Raw genomic sequence first — 19,927 nt, 5'->3', positions numbered from 1 at the left:
GAGATTTTTAAGATGAAGAGGAATTGAGAGAACTTGTGTCAGATGAGCTCAGTCTTAGTAGTCAAAGTCATATGCTGAGAAGGAAGAGAATTGATCTGAACAAACTCCACTAGAAAATATTAGTAGGGAATCAGTAAGAGACAGAGTGTTTCTGATCAGCGCTGAGAGTCCCTACCAAACAGATGTCTGGTACCTTCCACATAGAATAGATTGAATCTGAGTGAATTTTAAAATGTTTTATGCTTCTTGGATTGGCAGTAGCTCACCGCAAAGCAAAACAAAATGAAATGTGGATTCTGAAATTAAGTTGCTTGTTTGAAATGTTTGTGTTAATCCTGCTTGCAAAGTTGAAACTGAACTTTAAATTATTGGGGTTGATTATCCCATCTATGTGATAGGACATTACCTGCTAGATGGTATGGGGTCCTGGAAAGAGTATTGGATTTAGAACCTGATGATTTAAATTTGAATTCTTAGCTCTGTTTCTTACTATGTAATGTTGATCAAGGTTTCTAACCTCTGTGGGCCTCAGTTTCCTCTTCTGTAAAATGAGAAAGCTGGACTAGATCATCTATCCCAAATCCTTTCCAGCTCTAAAGTTCTAATCCTAACCTATGGTCCTATGATTTTCACTTAATAACTCATTCATCCTTCATTTGTTCTTCACAACTGTATCTCTCTTATACACAATGCCATCTGAGTATAAGTTTTCAATCCTTTAGGCAAAATAATCATTCCGACAAATTCTTTACCCTTTTTAAATTCAATGTTCCATTAACAATTTCTTTCAATTAAAAAATTGTCTGACTTTCTTAGGGATGTGAGAGTAGAATTTTGATGATTTTTTAAAAATAACATTACATTTGTGTGTGTGCTGTCTTTCACAGGTGTTTCAAGTATTGAGTGAAAAGAAGCAGATATATGCTATAAAATATGTGAATTTGGAAGAAGCAGACTCTCAGACCATTGAGAGCTATCGGAATGAAATTGCTTTCTTAAGTAAATTACAACAGCACAGTGATAAGATCATTCGACTTTATGATTAGTAAGAGAAAAAACATTTAAAACTTTTTGAAAGTTACTTTAATTTTACTATAACATTACATTGTTACTTAATTTTTTTTATAGTGAAATTACTGGCCACCATATCTACATGGTAATGGAATGTGGAAATATTGATCTTAACAGTTGGCTTAAAAAGAAAAAAACAATCAATCCATGGGAACGAAAAAGTTATTGGAAAAACATGTTAGAAGCAGTTCATACAATCCACCAGCACGGTAATTTTTAAATAGATATTCATCTGTGTAAACCTGTTCTCCATAAGAATATTAATTCCCCAGGTATCTATGTGTTCATCTAAGGTGAAGTGGAAATACATATTTGTCAGTAAGAATGTATTCAACTCTTACTGTATTCCCACCTTGGGCATACGGAGAAAGGTAAAATCAACTGCTGCTCTCAAGGAGCTCAGAATTGAATGAGGGACAAAACGTACAAACAGCTATATACAAACAAGATATATACAGGATAAGTTGGAGATAAGCAACAAAAGGAAGGTACTGGCATTAAGCAGGATCAGGAAAGGCTTCTTATTGAAGGTGGGATTTTAGCTGGAACTTGAAGGAAGGTTGAAGGTAGAGTCTAGGAGGAAAAGTATTTCAGGCATGGGAGACAGTGAAAATATATAAATAGGAAGTAGAAGGCTCTTGTATGAGGAACTGCAAAGAAACCAGTATCCCTGTATCTTAACGGGTGTGAAAAGACTGGAAAGGTAGGAAGGAGCCAAGCTATGAATGATTTGAATACCAAAAAGTTTTATATTTGGTGCCGGAAGTGATAGGGAGTCACTGGAGTTTATTGAGTGGAAGTGGGGTATAATGTGGTCAGATATGTGTTTTAGGAAAATCAATCTGACAACTGAGTAAAGGATGGACATATATACTTTTAATGAAAGAATAGAACTTTTAAACTCCTCCTGCCTTGAGTATGATCTTTTTTCAAATTAAGCTTTTTCCCGTGTCTCTATGCATCATGTTGTAAAGTACATCTCTCTCAGTGTAACAAAATATAACAGGATTCTGAAATCTTTCTTTGGAGCCTGAAATATTTTATAACAATTAATTGTTTGTACAGTATTGTTGGTGCTCTGTATGGCTAGTTTCTTGAAAACCATAAAGTTAAAAGTCATGTAGTCCAACCTGAGACTCAGAGAGGTCAGGTAACTTCTCATTGTAGTTTTTTTTTTTTTAAATGAAAAGTGTCCACCAAAGGAACATGAATTTTCTTTATATTGTAAAGATTTGTACTTCAAATATTCCTACAACTTTTTTGCCATTATCTCATCAGTCAGCCTGGGTGACTATTATTTGTTCATTTTGTTTATCTTATTTCTCACATGAGGAAATGACCAGAATTCATTGGTGATAGAGAGGTAACATGTCTAGGGAACTGGGAAGATAAATAATTATAGAAGCTATGGCCAGTTGGAGTGTATTGTGTTTATGCAATTTACTACTGACCCAGAACTAAAAAAAAAAGGAAACTAGAAAGGCAGGCAGAAGAGATGATAGAAGAGTCAGAGAAGAGTCCTAGTACATTCTTGTAGATGTATACCATTCTGTTACTCTTCCTGCCATCTTTATTAGGTGTACATGGAAGAGTGAGTACAAAAAATATTTTGGCTTGGACTATATGTTTTGATTTGATTTTTCTTTTTTGGTAAAGATGCAGTCAAGGAACCTTTGGGGTAATATTCTACTAAGTGCCTAACATATTCAAGTTTTAGCTAATAACTAGGGCTGAAGTTAATCATCCAACTTTCTCTAAAGAACCTTTTCCATTATAAAGGCAAATGTCTTGACCTCTGAACTTTAGTATAGTAGAAAAATTGCTGCTGTATTTTGAGTTAGAAAGACCTGAGTTTGAATTTGGGATCCAACTAGCTATGTGACCATGCTGCAAGGCAGCTTAACCTCTGAGAGTTTCTGTGTCTCCATCTGTGAAACTGATAGTCATTTATGTAAAATGCCTTCTTAACCTTAAAATGCTGTTTAAATGTCATCTGTTATTTTCATTATGACTAGTATCAGTCTCTTAATCTACATAATCAGGGGTTGAATTGTCTTCTGAATCTATAATTGTGTTGTTCTTGAGATAAGTTAATATTTTCCCTTCTCAAAGTCCTTTTGCACTTAGCTAAACAACGTACTTACTATGTACTGTTCTGTTGTCAGTTACATAATATAATATTTTGTTATTAGGATTGGATGATGCTCATATACAGTATGATTTTGTTCACTAATTATTTTGTGTGTCTTATCTTCCCAAAGAGATTATGAGTTCTTTGTGGACAGGAAGTCCTTGTCAGATAGAGTTTTATAATTCTTTGTATCCTAAATTGTCTGGCATAATGCCAAGATTGCTTAGCAAATGTTGAAGAATCAGTACATGATTCATTGAAAAAGACTTGGCCTGTGTTAGGAGGTGGTAAAAAGAATTAATATATGCATAATTTGTATTGTCTAACTGTGTAATGGATTTTTATTTTGGAGGCATTGTTCACAGTGATCTGAAACCTGCTAACTTTCTGATAGTTGATGGAATGTTAAAGCTAATTGATTTTGGGATTGCAAACCAAATACAGCCAGATATGACAAGCATTGTTAAAGATTCCCAGGTAAGGAAAAAAAGTATTGTTCACAGTACATGGGGTAGTGTTAGTTTATTTATCTGTAGGCATTAAATAATCTAGTAACATGAGTTCATTTACAAACTATCTACATTTAAATATTTTGGTAACAGTTTCTCAACTCTCCATGATTCCTGAGGGCTTTAGTTTATTTATGTTAAATATTTCAAATTTCAAATTATATTAAGAAATGACAATATTATCGCATATAAAAATTGAATGTTTCAGTAGGATGAAATGTTTCATTTTCTAATTTTTGTTGTTTGACAAATAGGTTGGTACAGTTAATTATATGCCACCGGAAGCCATCAGAGATATGTCTTCTTCACGAGAGAATGGGAAATCCAAATCAAAGGTACTATCATATTTATTTTCTTTAATATCAGTAGAACTTGACCTGTTAAATGAACTTTCTAAATAACTGACACTATTTAAAGCTATTTAATGGTCTTTCAACTTTTTCTACTACAGAAATCTATTTCTTTTCCTTTTTGAAATTATTATGGTACTGTGAATTAGTAACATAGACTGCATTTGAAAAATAACCACAGAATTCAAAAGAACTTTTAAGTAGTTGTGATAATATTAAATTCTGACCTAAGCAAGAGTTAAAACAAAGCATTTTTCCTAAGAGGAATGCTTTAAATAATAATCTGGTCACATCATGTGCATAGTAAAGTACAGTGTGTCATTATTTGTTTTTAAGTAGCTTCATTGGTGACATTGAGCTAATCATGTAACCTCTTGGGGCCTCACTTTTTTTCACCTGTAAAATGAGAGGCTTGGATTAGATAATCTCTGTGTGTTCCCTACTAGCTCTAAGATTATATTATTCTATGATTTCTCTATTTTTATTAGGCCAGAAAATTGTGATTTGTAGGTTTCTTAATTCCATTTTTATAGTTATTAGGTTGGAATAGCCAATGGCCAAATAAAGTTTTTGGTGATGCTTGTCAAGAGTTTTGAAAAGCTCTACTAATGAATCATTTTACTTTGTAAAATGTTCATGCAATAAAGTAATTTATGACAGTGATGGTGTTTCTTCTTGGAACTGATTGAAATTTAAATTTATGTTAAAAGTGAATATTTTTTAATTGTGTGATATCTGATAGTTCTGGCGACTAAATGGCCTAGTGAATAGAGTGTTGGGCCTGGAGCTAGAAAGACCTTAGATAAAGTCCACCCTCAGACCCTTCCTAGCTTTGTGAACCTGGACAAGCCATTGAACTTCTGCTTCAGTTTCCTCATCTGTAAAATAGGGATAATAATAGCACCTCCCTCTGAGAATTGTTGTGAGAATTAATAAAATGCACTGTGCTTGGCATAGATGCTTAATAAATACTTGTTTCCTTCCTTTGGTGAAAATACAATTAAGTTGGATTTTCCTTTTTTGGGTGGGGTTATTTTTTCCTAGATAAGTCCGAAAAGTGATGTGTGGTCCTTAGGATGCATTTTATACTGCATGACTTATGGAAAGACTCCATTTCAGCATATAATAAATCAGATCACCAAGTTGCATGCTATAATTGATCCTGATCATGAAATAAAATTCCCTGAAATTGCAGAAAAAGATCTACAAGATGTGCTGCGGGTAACTTTTAAAATATTTTATCTGTATGTTTTTTGTACATATGTGCTTGATGGAGGTTAAGAAAATTTGATTTATTATCTTCTAATTAAAAAATATATGTGAACTGTTAGGAATAGCATAACTATTCATAATAGAGTCATTGAATTAAAAAAAAACCCGCTGAACAAAACATCTATTTTCTCTCCCTCCCTCCCATATTCCCCAACCTTGACCTCCATTGCTGAAAAAAAGTATTTCTGGGTCCTAGGGTATGGGGGCCTAGTTTCTGCTTTCCAGTATGGATGAAACTATTTACCACTTCACCTATAATGCATTAATGTACCTGCTTTGCCATAGAGCTTTAACATTTGTCATTTTCACTTTTTAAAAATCAATTTTGCTAATCTGATGGGTGTGAGGTTAAACCTCAGAGCTGCTTTTATTTGTATTTCTCTAATTATTGTTGATTTGTAGCCTTTTTTATATGCCTATCGATAGCTTGAATTTATTCCTTAGAAACCTTGCCTGTTGTATCCTTTGATCAGTTGGGCATTGACTCTTGTTCTTATAAATTTGAATCAATTCCATATATGTCTTGGAAATGAGAATCCTATCAAACAAATTTGCTGCAAAGATTTTTTTCTTAGTTACTTGCTTCCTTTAATTTTATGCTGTCACCCTTTATGTCTTAAGTCAAGTATCCATTTGGAACTTATCTCGGTATATGATGTGAGATGTTTATCTATCACTAGTTTCTACTGGACTACTTTCCAGTTTTTCTAGAAGGTTTTGTCAAATAATGAGTTGTTAACTCAGAAGCTGGAGTCATTGAATTTTTCAAAATATCAGGCTATTGTATTCTCTTCTTTCTGTGTACAGTATACCTAGTCTGTTCTACTGATTGACCTCTATTTTTTAACCGGTATCAAATCATTTTTGATGATTGTTGCTTTGTAGTATAGTTTTGTAAGTACTGCTGGGACCCCTTTCTTCCCACTTTTTTTCATCATTTCCCTTGACATTCTTGGTGATTTGATGGCATCTATTTTATATCCTGCAACTTTGCTGGTTATTGTTCCTTTTTTTGGAGCATTTGTTTTTAGAACTTTGAGTACCAAATTCTTTCCCTTCTTCCCTCCCCACCCACACTCCCTAAGAAGGCAAGCAATTCCACATAGGCCAGACATGTATCATTATGCAAAACATTTCCATAATAGTCATGTTGTGAAAGGCTAACTATATTGCCCTCTGTCCTATCCTGTCCCCCTTTATTTAATTTTCTCCTTTGACCCTGTCCCTTTTAAAAAGTATTTGCTTTTGGTTACCTCCTCCTTCAATCTGCCCTCCCTTCTATCATCCCCTGTCTCCTTTCCCCTTCCCCCTTACTTTTCTTGTGGGGTAAGATATCCAATTGAGTGTGTATGTTATTCCCTCCTTAAGTCCAGTCTGATGAGTGCAAGATTCACTCATTCCCCCTCACCTGCCCCATCTTCCCTTCCAATAGAACTGCTTTTTCTTGCCACTTTTGTGTAAGATAATTTACTCCATTCTATCTCTCCCTTTCTCCTCCCAATATATTCCTCTCTCACTCTTTAATTTTATCTTTTTTTTAGATATCATCCCTTCATATTCAACTCACCCTGTACCCTGTCTATACATATATATATATATCTATATATATATATATATATATATCTATATATATATATATTCCCTTCAACTACCCTAATACTGAGATAGGTTTCATGAGTTAAAATATCATCTTGCCATGTAGGAATGTAAACAAAACAGTTCAACTTTAGTAAGTCCCTTATGATTTTTCTTTCCTGTATACCTTTTCATGCTTTTCTTGATTCTTGTATTTGAAAGTCAGACTTTCTATTCAGCTCTGGTCTTTTCATCAAGAAAGCTTGAAAATCCTCTATTTTGTTGAAAGTCCATATTTTGCCTTGGAGTATTATACTCAGTTTTGCTGGGTAGGTGATTCTTGGTTTTAATCCTAGCTCCTTTGGCCTCTGGAATTTCATATTCCAAGCTCTTCCATCCGTTAATGTAGAAGCTGCTAGATCTTGTGTTATCCTGATTGTGTTTCTACAATACTCAAATTGTTTCTTTCTGGCTGCTTGCAATATTTTCTCCTTGACCTGGAGACTCTGGAATTTGGTGACAATATTCCTAGGAGTTTTCTTTTTGGGATCTTTTTCAAGAGGTGATTGGTGGATTCTTATCGATTTCTATTTTACCCTCTGGCTCTAGAATATCAGGGAATTTTTCCATGATAATCTTTGAAAGATTTTGTCTAAGGTTCTTTTTTTGATCATGGCTTTCAGGTAGTCCAATAATTTTTAAGTTCTCTCTCCTGGATCTATTTTCCAGATCAGTGGTTTTTCCAATGAGATATTTCACATTGTCTTCCATTTTTTTCATGCTTTTGGTTCTGTTTTATAATTTCCTGATTTCTCATAAAATCACTAGCTTCCACTTGCTCCAATCTAATTTTTAAGGTAGTAATTTCTTAAGTGGTCTTTTGGATCTCCTTTTCCATTTGGCTAATTCTGCCTTTCAAAGCATTTTTCTCCTTATTGGTTTTTTGGAGCTCTTTTGTCATTTGGGTTAGTCTATTTTTTAAGATGTTATTTTCAGTACTTTTTTGGGTCTCCCTTAGCCAGTCGTTGACTTGTTTTTCATGGTTTTCTCACATCACTCTCATTTCTCTTCCCAATTTTTCTTCTACCTCTCTAACTTGCTTTTCCAACTCCTTTTTGAGCTCTTCCATGGCCTGAGCCCAATTCATAATTTTCTTGGAGGCTTTTGATGTAAGGTCTTTGACTTCGTTGACTTCTTCTGGCTGTATATTTTGATCTTGTCACCAAAAAAAGATTCTATAGTCTGAGTCTGAATCAGTTTGCCCTTCCTCATGTCCCCAGCCAACTACTTGACCCTTGAGCTTTTGGTCAGGTTAAGACTGCCTTCAGAGTAGAGAGTACCTTGTCCCAAACTTCAGGGGCCTTGCACCACTGTTTTCAGAGCTATTTCTAAGCCAACGCATGCTCTGCCACACCAGTGCTTCCCCCACCCCCAACAAGAACCACTGACCAGGACCGCAACCCAGATTCAGGCAGGGTAAAGCAAGAGAACCCTATCTCTGTGCCTGCACTTCTGCTCTGGTCTGCTGCTTGTTTCCTCCCACTGGGTGGGCCTGGGGCCAGAAGCAGCAGCAGCTGGAGCTCTGGAACTGTGGGAGCTTCCCACTGCTATTGTGCCACCTTTGCTGCCCCCAGGGCTGGGACCAGACCTGCACTTCTCTCCCCCAGATCCAGCAGTTTTTCCACTGATCTGCTCTGTGGTCTTTGGTGTTTGTGGGTTGAGAAGTCTGGTAACTGCTACAGCTCAGTGATTCCTGGCCCTGAGGGCCTGCTGACTTCTCATCCCTGGTCGTGGCGTGGCCCACACTAGGCTGCACTCTGCTCCCAGCACTGAGCAATAAACCCTTCCCAGTGACCAGGCCGTCCTGGGCTGGAGACCTGCTTCCCTCTGTTATTTCATGGGTTCTGTAGCTCTAGAATTTGTTCAGAGCCATTTTTACAGGTATTTGGAGGGATTTTGGGGAAAGCTTAAGCGAGTCCCTGTTTTCCAGCTGCCATCTTGGCCCTGCCTCCCTGGTTATTGTTTCAGTTAACTTTTGTTGAATCTCTAGGATTCTGAGAGAGAACAATAGGCTTGGAGTCATGAAGATATGAGTTCAAATTTGGCCCCAGACACTTCCTAGCTGTGTGAACCTGGGCAAATCACATTACTTCTGTCTGCCTCAGTTTTCTTATCCATAAAAAGGGGATAATAATAGCACTTACTTCCTGATGTTGTGAGGACCAAATGAAAAGATATTGGTAAAGCACTTAGTGCAGGGTTTGGCACATATTAGATGCTAAATAAATATTTGTTTCCTTCTCTAAGTAAACTATTTCATCTGCAAAAAGTTATAATTTTGTTTGCTTTTTTCCTGTGCTTATTCCCTCATTTTTTTTCTTGTCTTATTGCTACAGTTAACATACCTCTGATCTTAATTGGGAAGGCCCCAGCTCAGCATGCTATTAATGAGACATTAACTCTTTCTGCTTTCAAGGAGCTTTAAAATTTTATAAATGTTTAAGGAACTCTATGTATAATTTGGAGGAGGTAGTCATGTTGTAATAGTTTTGTACAAGTTAGGGTGAATGATGTTCATGTAAAGCAATTTCTATAATGTTAATGCAAATCAGTCATTTTTTTTTCTAGTGTGAATTCAGAGACTTTGCCATATAAGAATAATTATTTTTAAAATATTGCTTTTTTTCTCCTTTGCAATAGTGTTGCTTAATAAGGGACCCTAAACAGAGAATATCTGTTCCTGAGCTCTTGGTACATCCATATGTTCAGATTCAAACTCAGTCACAACCAGGTAATAAAATTTATGTTAATACCAAGTGCTTAGCGAAAGTATACTTATGAATAAATGTAGAAAATGAATAACCTTCCATTCTCCCCAGTCTTCCTTCTGCTACATAATTTGATACTTTAGATCTAATATTTCTTCATTTTAGGTGCTCTCCACCAATGAAATCATAACTCCTTTATACCTTATTCTATTTGAACTTTTCTCTACTTTCAATAAATCCTTCATAAAGAACCCGGCCATTCTCCTTTTAACATCTTACAGGTAGCAGCATAACACTTGGGCTCTTCTTTTGATATCTCTCATTTTCACTCCCTGACCAGTCTGCTAGATTATTAGAATCTCAGTTACTATGCCGTTAATAAGAAATATATTCCTATCAGTGCTTAGTTTTTTATCTTATTTATGCTAACAGTTACTGACTTTAAATGCTGTAACAACTTTTATAGGTAATCAAGTGGTTAAGGGAACCACAGAGGAAATGAAACATGTTCTTGGCCAGCTTGTTGGCCTGAATTCTCCTAACTCCATTTTGAAAGCTGCCAGAGTGAGTATAATTAAAATCAATGTCTTAAATTATAGTTTGTTGGTATAGCTTGTCTAATCAAAAAGCTGAAAAGAATAGATAGTCCAGAAAAATTGCATGCAAATTTTCTGACAAACTCTGAAGTCCCTTCCAGCTCTCTGTATAATCTAATATATTTCTTCATTAAATAGAGAAACAGCATGGTATAGAGGAGGTAAAAGACAGATTCCTGGATTCTAACATCAGCTGCACTTGCACCCTGATCTTGATCAAGGCACCTGTACCCTGATATGGGTCAAGGCACCTGACTTCTCTGGGCTTGTATTTCCTCATCTGTAAGGTGATATTCTTTCCAACTTTAAAGTTCTTTAAGTCTATTTAGCATTTGCTTAGTTGGGAAGCATACACCTTTTTGGCTAAAGACATAATTTATAGTTCTTGAAGTACTATAAGTATTCTTCTATGAGTTGTACTTAGAACCAACTTGTTAAGGTGGAAGTTGGGATGAAGACATGCTGGGAATCTTCTTTTTACAAACTCTAGCTAGACCATTCCTAACCTCTAATGTCTCCAATTACTTGATCTATCTTCAGGACCAACTTGTAGGAAGTAGAATATTTCTCACATGTCTTTTGTATTCTTGTATGTATGTATACATACATATATATAGCAAATGGGGTATTATTCAAATCAAATATCTCAGCTGTTACAGCACACAGAACTCTATTTTTAGGCAAACTGTGACTTCTGAACTTGCAGTTGTCTATCTGAAGTTTAATGAAGTACCAAGCAATATCCATAAACTGGACTACCTTCTAGGTGTTGATTCCTAAAGTATTTGCTTAACATTAATTGTTTTTAAATGTTAAAACCTCTACTAAAGTTTTATTCTGCTGCTTCTTCCTGATAGATAGGTGATTCTGAGCTCTCAAAGCCTATGCCAACAGTATAATTGCAACAGATTCTTTACCAAGGCCAAAAGACTTTGATGGGCTGTGTATATAGTATCCAAGGACCAGACTAATTAAGTTCATAGGAGCTAATCACCAAGTTGGCCTCAGGGTGATGAGGCAGCTGCAGTAACTCTCAATGTCTATTTACCAAAGTTTAAAGAGATTTTGTGATTTGATTTGGTACAAGAAATACCCACAATGAAGAAATTACAGATGATACTTGGAGTAGGACATTAAACACAAACAGAATGGCTTGAGGCCCTGTGAAACCTCTTTTTATAGTTTAAATAAATTACAATGCTGCAACTATTTCCCAGAGTCCTAGTTGTGGGTTTCTACACAAAGAAATGTAGCTCTGTGACTAGTGTGAAAGGAATGAATATGAGATAGGGAGATAGGGCAAGATTTGGCAACTGAGGATATGAACCATGAGGGTAAGTGAGGAATCAAGGATAGTGCCAAGATTGTAAATCTAAGTGACTGGAAGAATGATGGTGCTCTCAATAGAAATTGGGAAGTTTGGGAGAGGAGAGAGCTTGAGGAGAAAGATAATGACTTCTTTCTGAACATGCTGAACTTGAGATATCTGCAGGTCATGACATTTCATTTGTTCAATACACCAGGACTAGAGCATAGTAGAAGCTTTTGGTAATTGCTGAGATCACCAAGTGAAAAAATGTAGAGAGGAGAGAGCTCAGAAAAGATCTTTGGAGCATAGCCACAATTAGTTTAATTTAGATCTTTACATACCGTGTCCCAAAAGTTTTAGTGCAGTTTGAAGCTTTAATAACTTGAAACTGTATTAAAACTTGGAACACCATGTACAATGTGTCATTCTTAAAAGAACCTTATATATTCTAAAAGTAGGAAATGTCTTTGCCTATTTTTACTTTAGATAATAGAAATTTGGATAGCTATTACTAGTTAATATAGTTGATATTTAATATAGATGATGCAGAAATTCACATAACTATTAGAAGAGGCCAAAGAACATATTTTCTCCACCTTTTAAAAAAATTCTTCCTCACACATATATCAACTTGGTTCTATCAGCACTTTTAAAGTTAGCAATAAAGTGCCAGAATAGTACTTTACAAAATAGATTTTTGGAGTGAAATGTGAAGTTCCATGAAAGTAATTTTTTATATGTTTGCCATGTAAAGATACCTAGTTATTTTATTCTGTATGTGTGTTTTTATTTCAGACTTTATATGAACAGTACAGCAGTGGTGAAAGCCATGATTCATCTTCATTTGCCAAACCATATAACCAAAAATGGAAAAACAAATGATACACAACCTCTGATATATATAACCTGCCACGTTTTGTAGATATATTGTGTATGTCCTGTTCTTGGTTCCCTTTGAAATCTCTTTTAGTCTAATGATTTATACTACAAATTGAATTGTGACTGTCAGCAGAAATATTCTGTGAAGGATCCTGAACAGAAACGTGTTAAAATAACAACCACTTATATGTGTATGTGTGTGTATGTATATATGTATATAAAGTTGTAGAATTTTTTTGTCTTTATTTGTAAATCTAAGTTTGTCTTCTGCTGTCATTTCACAATTGGAGTTGTTAGTGGATGGAAACACAGAGCCTGAATGTCAAAAAACATTTGAAGAACTATGTAAATAAGTTTTTGCTGTATAAAGAATGTTTTCAAAATTGTGATTTTCTTTCTTTAAAAGAAAAGCAAAAGTATTCTTTGCTGAGTAATAAAGTTGCTATGACTAAGTTGGAAAGGTTTTGGTTTGGAGAGAAAAATAACTTAAAAGGTCCAATTCTTAGGTAAAGTAAAAATAAAGAGTTTATTTAAAGTTGTAGATATATTGGTTGAATGAGAAGTACTCTGAGTGCCTTTCTAACCTCTGAGCTCCTATGTTAAAAATAACTCCAGAAAAATAAGTTTCAAGTGGTGTTCAAATTCTTTGCTCTGAGGTAGTGGTAACTTGGACTTTATCTCTGTAGTTGCTTATGGCACTTTCATCTGCAACCTCTGACTACAAGATCTTGAATTTCTTTTTTAGATTCCCCGCTACATTCTGGAACACACAGTAGTCACATTGTTTCAAAATCACATTATCATGAGTTACCACTGCTGTAAGATAATGTAAAAGATTCAGTGCTTTTCAGTGGGGAAATAAGAAACCATTTTTGTTTTGTAATTGATTTATAACTGAATTGGTGTTCCACTGAAATTTCCAGGTTGTCTTTTAAAGCCTGCCCTATATGATAATGGTAATACTGATTTGCTCCAGTGGTTACAAGTTTTCACCTCACATGCACTTTAGTCTATTCAACACTAAAATACTTAAAAATGAATTCTTTGTGCAGGGCATTCTACTGAAATTCTTTTATGGGGGAAAAACACTCCTAAATAAAGCCATCAGTATGAAATTCTAGCAATAGCTATATATATATATATATATATTTTTAAGAGTTTACCCTTTTGCTTCAAGTAAGGAAACTTAAGATTATATTGGCATGATTTATGCCTTTCTTTTCTTGATCCAAACCTCTAGCACTGCCAAGCTACAAAAATTTACTGAGGAGGTAAAAAACAAACAAAAAACCCACGAGTACCATCAGCTCTCTCATAAATTCTATAGTTTTTTTTTTTAATCAAATCATCTACTGGTCTAGATGGGGTAATAAACTTTAACAGCCTGTTGCTGCTTGATAAATGAACTCAGACCGAATATGCATTGTATACTGTCCCTATCAACTAGGCATAAAAACAAGCTCCATAGATCAGAAGCCAGGCTTTGTTAATAAACTAGTTATCAGAACATGGCTGGCATTCACTGAGTATTTCTCAGTTTAAACATTTTTTTTTCTGACTAGCACATAGCTGTATTAAAGTTCATGCAAAATATAGGAATTTCAAGTAGGGAAAGGACAGAAATAGTAATCTTAAGGGCTTTCCATGAAGACTTCCATCTCCAGTGGCCCCTATAGCTTTAGAAGAAATGTTTTTCAAATTATTTAACTGCCACTGGCAATTTGTAATGCAAGCATAGGCAATCTTGACGGCATATATGTTTATAAAATTACAGATCTTTAGTTCTCTAGTTTTTCCTGCTATGAATCTGCATTTTAAGATTGTAGCTTTTCCTCTTTCCTCAAAGTATTTCACATTTCAGCTTGGGATAGATCCCAGAGAAAGACCTTAACTCTTATTTATAAAATATAGCTCAGCTTTAGGTCTTAGAAGTAACATATGCTTAGCCTAAAAGGCTCTTTCTACCAGATTAAATAGCCATCATTGAAAATGTTCTGCATAGGCTTTATAGAAGACTTATATGAATTATGAAAGTGATTAACCTAAACCCATAAATTTCCCAATGAGTTATATTGACCTTCAGTCAGTGTTGGTGAATAATGACTAAAACAACAGTGTCTTGACCTGTGTACTGGTTTTTTTTCTCTCACAATATTAATATTTAAGTTCCCACAATATGCTATACAGTACAGCTAAACAACCTCCATGAGTTGCAATCTCAGCCTTAGGGGAGCTTTGCTTGTTGACCAGGTGACAATTGAGCAACAAGACCTTGTGTAATTTGGAGCCAAAATCTGAAAACATGACAGGTATAATGACACTTGAATGGGTGTTGAAGGCTATGAGGTGTTTTCAAATAGACTACTTCAATAAAGTATTATAAGTTTGAAAGGTTTACTTAAGCAAATCATGATTTTCCATGTCTGTCATCCTACATGGGGCTCTTGCTTTATTTTTTTCTACATGTATTTCGGTTTGACTAAAGTCTTACTGTGATGCCTTATTCTGGTGACTTAAGATTCTCAGAGACTGCTAGGAGAGCATAAGCTCTGACAAGTATTCCCAAGCTGGAAAGGCTTTTATGATTCCAGCATGAGATCTGACTTTCAAGAACCAGCCTAGCTAAGTGTGGAGAAGGTCATCACCAAAATAATACAAAATGATTGCAGTTATACTTTACAAATAGCATTTCATTTTATCCTTACAACAATCCTAGGTGATGGGTATTGTTATGCCTATTTCGCAAAGAGGACTGAGGGAGGCAGAAGTTAAGTGATTTGCCCAAAGTTTCAAAGCTAGGGGGTGTCTGAGGTAGCATTTGAACTCCAGTCCTCCTGACTCTAGATCTAACTATCCACTGTGCCACCTTGCTCCCTCAAAAGGTTGGCCATGGCAACTCAAAGCCACTTATTAACACTTAAAAGGGGTATAATCTGTGTCTAGTAAGTAGAATGTATACTCTGATGAAATCTCAAGTCAGGTCTTTTGACATTCTGTATGGGTATTTACAGGACATTTAGGTGGTACAGTGGATAGAGTTCCAAGCCTGAAGTTAAGAACACCTGGAGTTCAAATCCTGCCTCAGATGCGTACTATCTGTGTGACCCTGGGTAAGTCACTTAGCCCCATTTGCCAACTTAATTCATCTGTAAATGGAACTAGAGAAGGAAATGGCAAACCACTCCAGTATCTTTGCCAGGAAAATCCCAAAAGAGGTCATGAGTCAGAGACAACTGAAAACGACTAAACAACATGAATATTTCTTGCTTTTAATTTCAGACTATACAGTTAACACTAAAAAGCATTGATTCATCTTCATTTGCCAAAGCTTATAACCAAAAAATGGGGATGGGGGAAGTGAAATTAAATGCTGCTGATAAACTTCAAGTTATTTATAGTGTCCTGTTCTCTCCCTACCCCCACCCCCCACTTCAAGTTCTAAGTTCTAATTTATTTCAGAAAAATTCAAGACACTAGAAATGGAATTTTTTTTTTTACCTTAATAATTGGCCTTCTTAAGTGATCTTCCATATATCTACACACACCACTTCTCCCAGCTCCTAAATTTACATTTCAAATCGAGTGTAATTTGTTCATGTCCCCTGAGTGGCAGTTTTAGTGTTAAGTATCATCCATACACTCCAGTTCCTTCTCTGACCTACTTTGTGATTTCCACATGCACCTTCCACATCCCCAACATGGATAGCAAACCCACAAATTTAGCTGATGATTTTTTTATATTGGCAAGTTACTTTTAAAGTTACTTGGCTACCTTGTTGTGAAGACAGGATGGGAAGGAATGATAGGGAAAGCATGATTAAATGAATATCTTGCATCCACTTGGGGGCACCATCAAACTATAATCTTAGAAGTTCACTACACTTTAGTTTCATTCTTGCTAGGATTTGGATAGATAGGCATTATGCAGCACTCACATTATGTATTCCTTTCTCAGATTGACTTTCTGGTCTTAACATTATTCCTGGTTCCTGAGAAAATCTATACAACATATGCTCCAGCAGTTTGAGTTGGAAAAATTGCTTCTATCTCCATTGAACTGTACAGTTGTACAGTATGCTATATAATTCATTGCAAGTGAAATCCACCCATTTCATCTTGTGTTTGGATTTTTTTTTTTGTTTTACACCTTTAAATTTGTTATGTTTGTTATAGATCTTTTTACTTGTAGCAATGAAATAAAGTTTCCTGAGGGAAGGAGTAGCAGATTCCTCTACCCATTCACCATGCTGCATTTGGAAGTGAATTTAGTGCGGCAAATGCTACATAGAAGTCTCAGTCTCACCAGGGATAGAAAGGAAAGTGTGACCCTAGGTTCTGGTGGAGATGTTTTTACTTCAGTTTTTTCTAGATGTTTGCAGTAAATCTCCCTTTGTAAAGGCCACTTGATGGAACTGAGGCACTTGTCAATAGGTGGTCAATAGTGGGGGAAACATACCCAAATGGGGTCTTGAGCTAGGCAGCTAGGTGGAGCAATGGATAGAGTGTGGGACTTGGAGTCAGGAAGACTTGAGTTCAAATCCTGCCTCAGACATTTATTAGCTGAATGAATCTGTACAAGTTACTTAACCTCTCTGTGTCTCAATTTCCTTATTTGTAAAATGGAGATGATAATAATACCTATCTCACAGGGTTGTCATAAGGATCAACTATTTTTATGGTATTTTATTTCCAATTACATGTAAGGATAATTTTTAACATTCATTTAAAAAATATTTGAGTTTTGGGGCAGGTAGGTGGTGTAGTGAATAGAGCACCAGCCCTGGAGTCAGGAGGACCTGAGTTCAAATCTAACCTCAGACACTTGACACACTTACTAGCTGTGTGACCTTGGGCAAGTCACTTAACCCCAATTACCCAGCCTTCCCCTCATCCAGAAAAACAAAAAAAACAAAACACCAAAATTTGAGTTTCAAATTTTCTCCCTCTCTTCTTCCCCTCTCCTCTTGCTAAAATGGTAAGCAATTTGATATAGGTTATATATGTGCAATCATGTAAAACATTTCCCTATTAGTCATGTTGTGAAAGAAGAAACAAACAAAAAGGAAAAAAAATTAAAAATTAAGTGAAAATAGTATGCTTCAATCTGCATTCAGGCTACATCAGTTCTTTCTCTGGAAGTGGATAACACTTTCCATCATGAGTCCTTTGGAATTGTCTTGGGTCATTGTATTGCTGAGAAAATCTAGGTTATTCATAGTTGACCATTGCACAAATGTTGCCACTTCTGTATACAATGTTCTCCTGGTTCTGCTCAATTTACTTTGCATCAGTTCATGTAAGTCCAGGTTTTTCTGAAATCATCCTGCTCATCGCTTATAAGCACATAATATTCCATTCCATTCATATACCACAATTTGTTTAGCCATTCCCCAATTGATGGACATCCTCTCAGTTTCCAATTCTTTGCCCCCACAAAGGATCAGATAAATTAAGATATGTAAAGCACTTTGCAAACCTTAAAATGATTTATAAATTGTAGATTCTCTTATTTTTCCTGTTATTTGAGCTGATAAGCATCAAACCCTCAGAGATGCCCTAAAACTCCAAGAGGGATTATAACCAGCATTGCTCTGGGAAAGTAAATTAAAGTATCACTACACAACAAAATGGAATATTTGAAGAGCAGTGCCTCATTGTATTAAACACTTCTTAGATGCTGCTCCTTTCAACTTCCACAAAAGTTCTATCTTGATGCCTTATTGTTGCATGGAGATGACTCTAGAAGCCTATGAACCCTGGAAGGTTCTGCTATGCTTGAAAGGCTTTTAGTATATCTTAATGACAGATTGTGTCTGCTGTCTAACAATAAGCCTGGTGAAGTCAAATATGACTGAAAAACAACAAAAGTTAAATGTGGAGGGAAATCACCAGTGGGCTCGCCACTAGGCGAGAAATTCTTTAACCATGTTAAACATGGAATACCACCCATTTCCTTTGGAAGTTTAAGCATTGTAAAACCATCACCACATCAAAAAGAACAAAGGATCTAGGAATTCTGTTGACTAACAAAAAAATTTATCTTCTTGCCATGCAAATAAACATAACATGCTTAACGTATACAGTCTTTTGGAGCTGTCATAATTTCTTTTTCATCTATTCATCTTGTTCCTTTGTATTGGGTTGGTAATGATTTTTACCTTTGACCTAACTAGTCAGTGGCTTGAAGGAACACAGGCAGCAGATTCAGAAATGATTGCTACATTGGTAACCAATTATTTATTGTCAAGATAGATTTCATTTTTTGAAAAGTGCTCCCCATATCCAGTGCTTTCTGCCTCTTTTCTGGAAAAAAAAATTTATGATATATTCTTGGGAGGATTCTGAGTAACTTACAAGCCTTTGTTCTTTTATTTCTTTTTCCTGACCAAGTAATCCATAAAACAATATTTCTTGTTGCCTTTGAGAACACAATTAGACTAGCACCACCAATTCCCACCCAAATTCTAATTTGCCTCCTAAAGAGAGCCACAGTGTCATCCTTCGGCTTATCTGCAATGTATTCTGGATTCATTTACATTGAGAATGGCAAGATTAACACAGTTTAGTTCCTCTATTGTATCTCACCTTGTTGGTCATGAATATGTGAACAGCAGATGTACTGTGAAGCAGATTTGGCTGCTCTCTATTAATTTTGAATTTTTGATCTGGTTAAACTCTGTACATTTACAACTAGTTATGGCATCCTCCATTTACATTCCCTGTCCACAATTAATATGCAGACACAAATTACAGAGCAGTGATGATCTATTATTTGATGTTAAGAGTAAATTCTTTCAAAGGGACAAATTAAATGAGAGTTCACAAACAGGCTTAAAGAACAGAAAAATTTTGGAGTAAATGCTTTTTTCTGCAGATACAGATACAAGTATGATAGGAAAAAAAAGTTGGAATACATCACAATTCCTTAGCCTCTTGTAGAGGAACAGTTCCCTTTTCAACTGAGGATGTGACTAGGCAGAAGTACTTTAGTTGTCCTCATAATGCCTGTCCATTTTGAATCACTTGTTTTCTTTATTAGAGTTACCCTCTATCCACTTTTCTGTAAAGCCAAAACCAAAAGCCCCTTAGCCTCTCCTTGATTTATTTTCCAGGTTAGTTGATTTTGCTACGGAGATACCTCACATTTTCTTCTATTTTGTTCAGTCTTTTGACTTTGTTTTTAATATTTTTCGATGTCTTATGGAGCCATTAGCTTCCATTTGGTCATTTCTAATTTTCAGAAATTTATTTTCTTGAGTAATCCTTGTTCTAAGCTGTTATCTTTTATAAAACATTAAATACTAAAACTTAGATACACAATAAGAAAAAGAACATATAAACTTAAATACAAAATAAGAAAAGAAAAAAATATTGCCATGTGCATGACAGAACGCAGATTATCTAAGAAAGTCCCCCCACACCCCAGCCCAGCAATTTTCTGCATTACTTCTATTCTTGGCTACATTG

At 35.4% G+C, this 19,927-nt stretch overlaps 1 protein-coding gene across 3 annotated transcripts in view; it reads left to right on the top strand.

Annotated features, from left to right (window-relative positions):
• TTK (TTK protein kinase) overlaps positions 1-12,822 on the top strand; it is a 52,714-nt gene extending 39,892 nt beyond the window's left edge. For all 3 annotated transcript variants that reach the window (XM_036767442.1, XM_036767443.1, XM_036767440.1), the window contains exons 15-22: positions 888-1,045; positions 1,129-1,280; positions 3,555-3,679; positions 3,966-4,046; positions 5,106-5,282; positions 9,609-9,699; positions 10,143-10,240; positions 12,377-12,822. In XM_036767442.1, the coding sequence (XP_036623337.1) occupies positions 888-1,045; positions 1,129-1,280; positions 3,555-3,679; positions 3,966-4,046; positions 5,106-5,282; positions 9,609-9,699; positions 10,143-10,240; positions 12,377-12,463 (969 nt within the window). In that variant the 3' untranslated portion in view covers positions 12,464-12,822. The remainder of the gene's footprint in view (positions 1-887; positions 1,046-1,128; positions 1,281-3,554; positions 3,680-3,965; positions 4,047-5,105; positions 5,283-9,608; positions 9,700-10,142; positions 10,241-12,376) is intronic.
• The last annotated feature ends 7,105 nt before the right edge of the window (positions 12,823-19,927 follow it).

This window comes from Trichosurus vulpecula, chromosome 7, assembly GCF_011100635.1.
Source record: "Trichosurus vulpecula isolate mTriVul1 chromosome 7, mTriVul1.pri, whole genome shotgun sequence".
In the NCBI taxonomy this organism is placed as follows: Eukaryota; Metazoa; Chordata; class Mammalia; order Diprotodontia; family Phalangeridae; genus Trichosurus; species Trichosurus vulpecula.
Note: the sequence above shows the minus strand (reverse complement) of the source record. Positions and strands in the feature narration are given on the sequence as shown.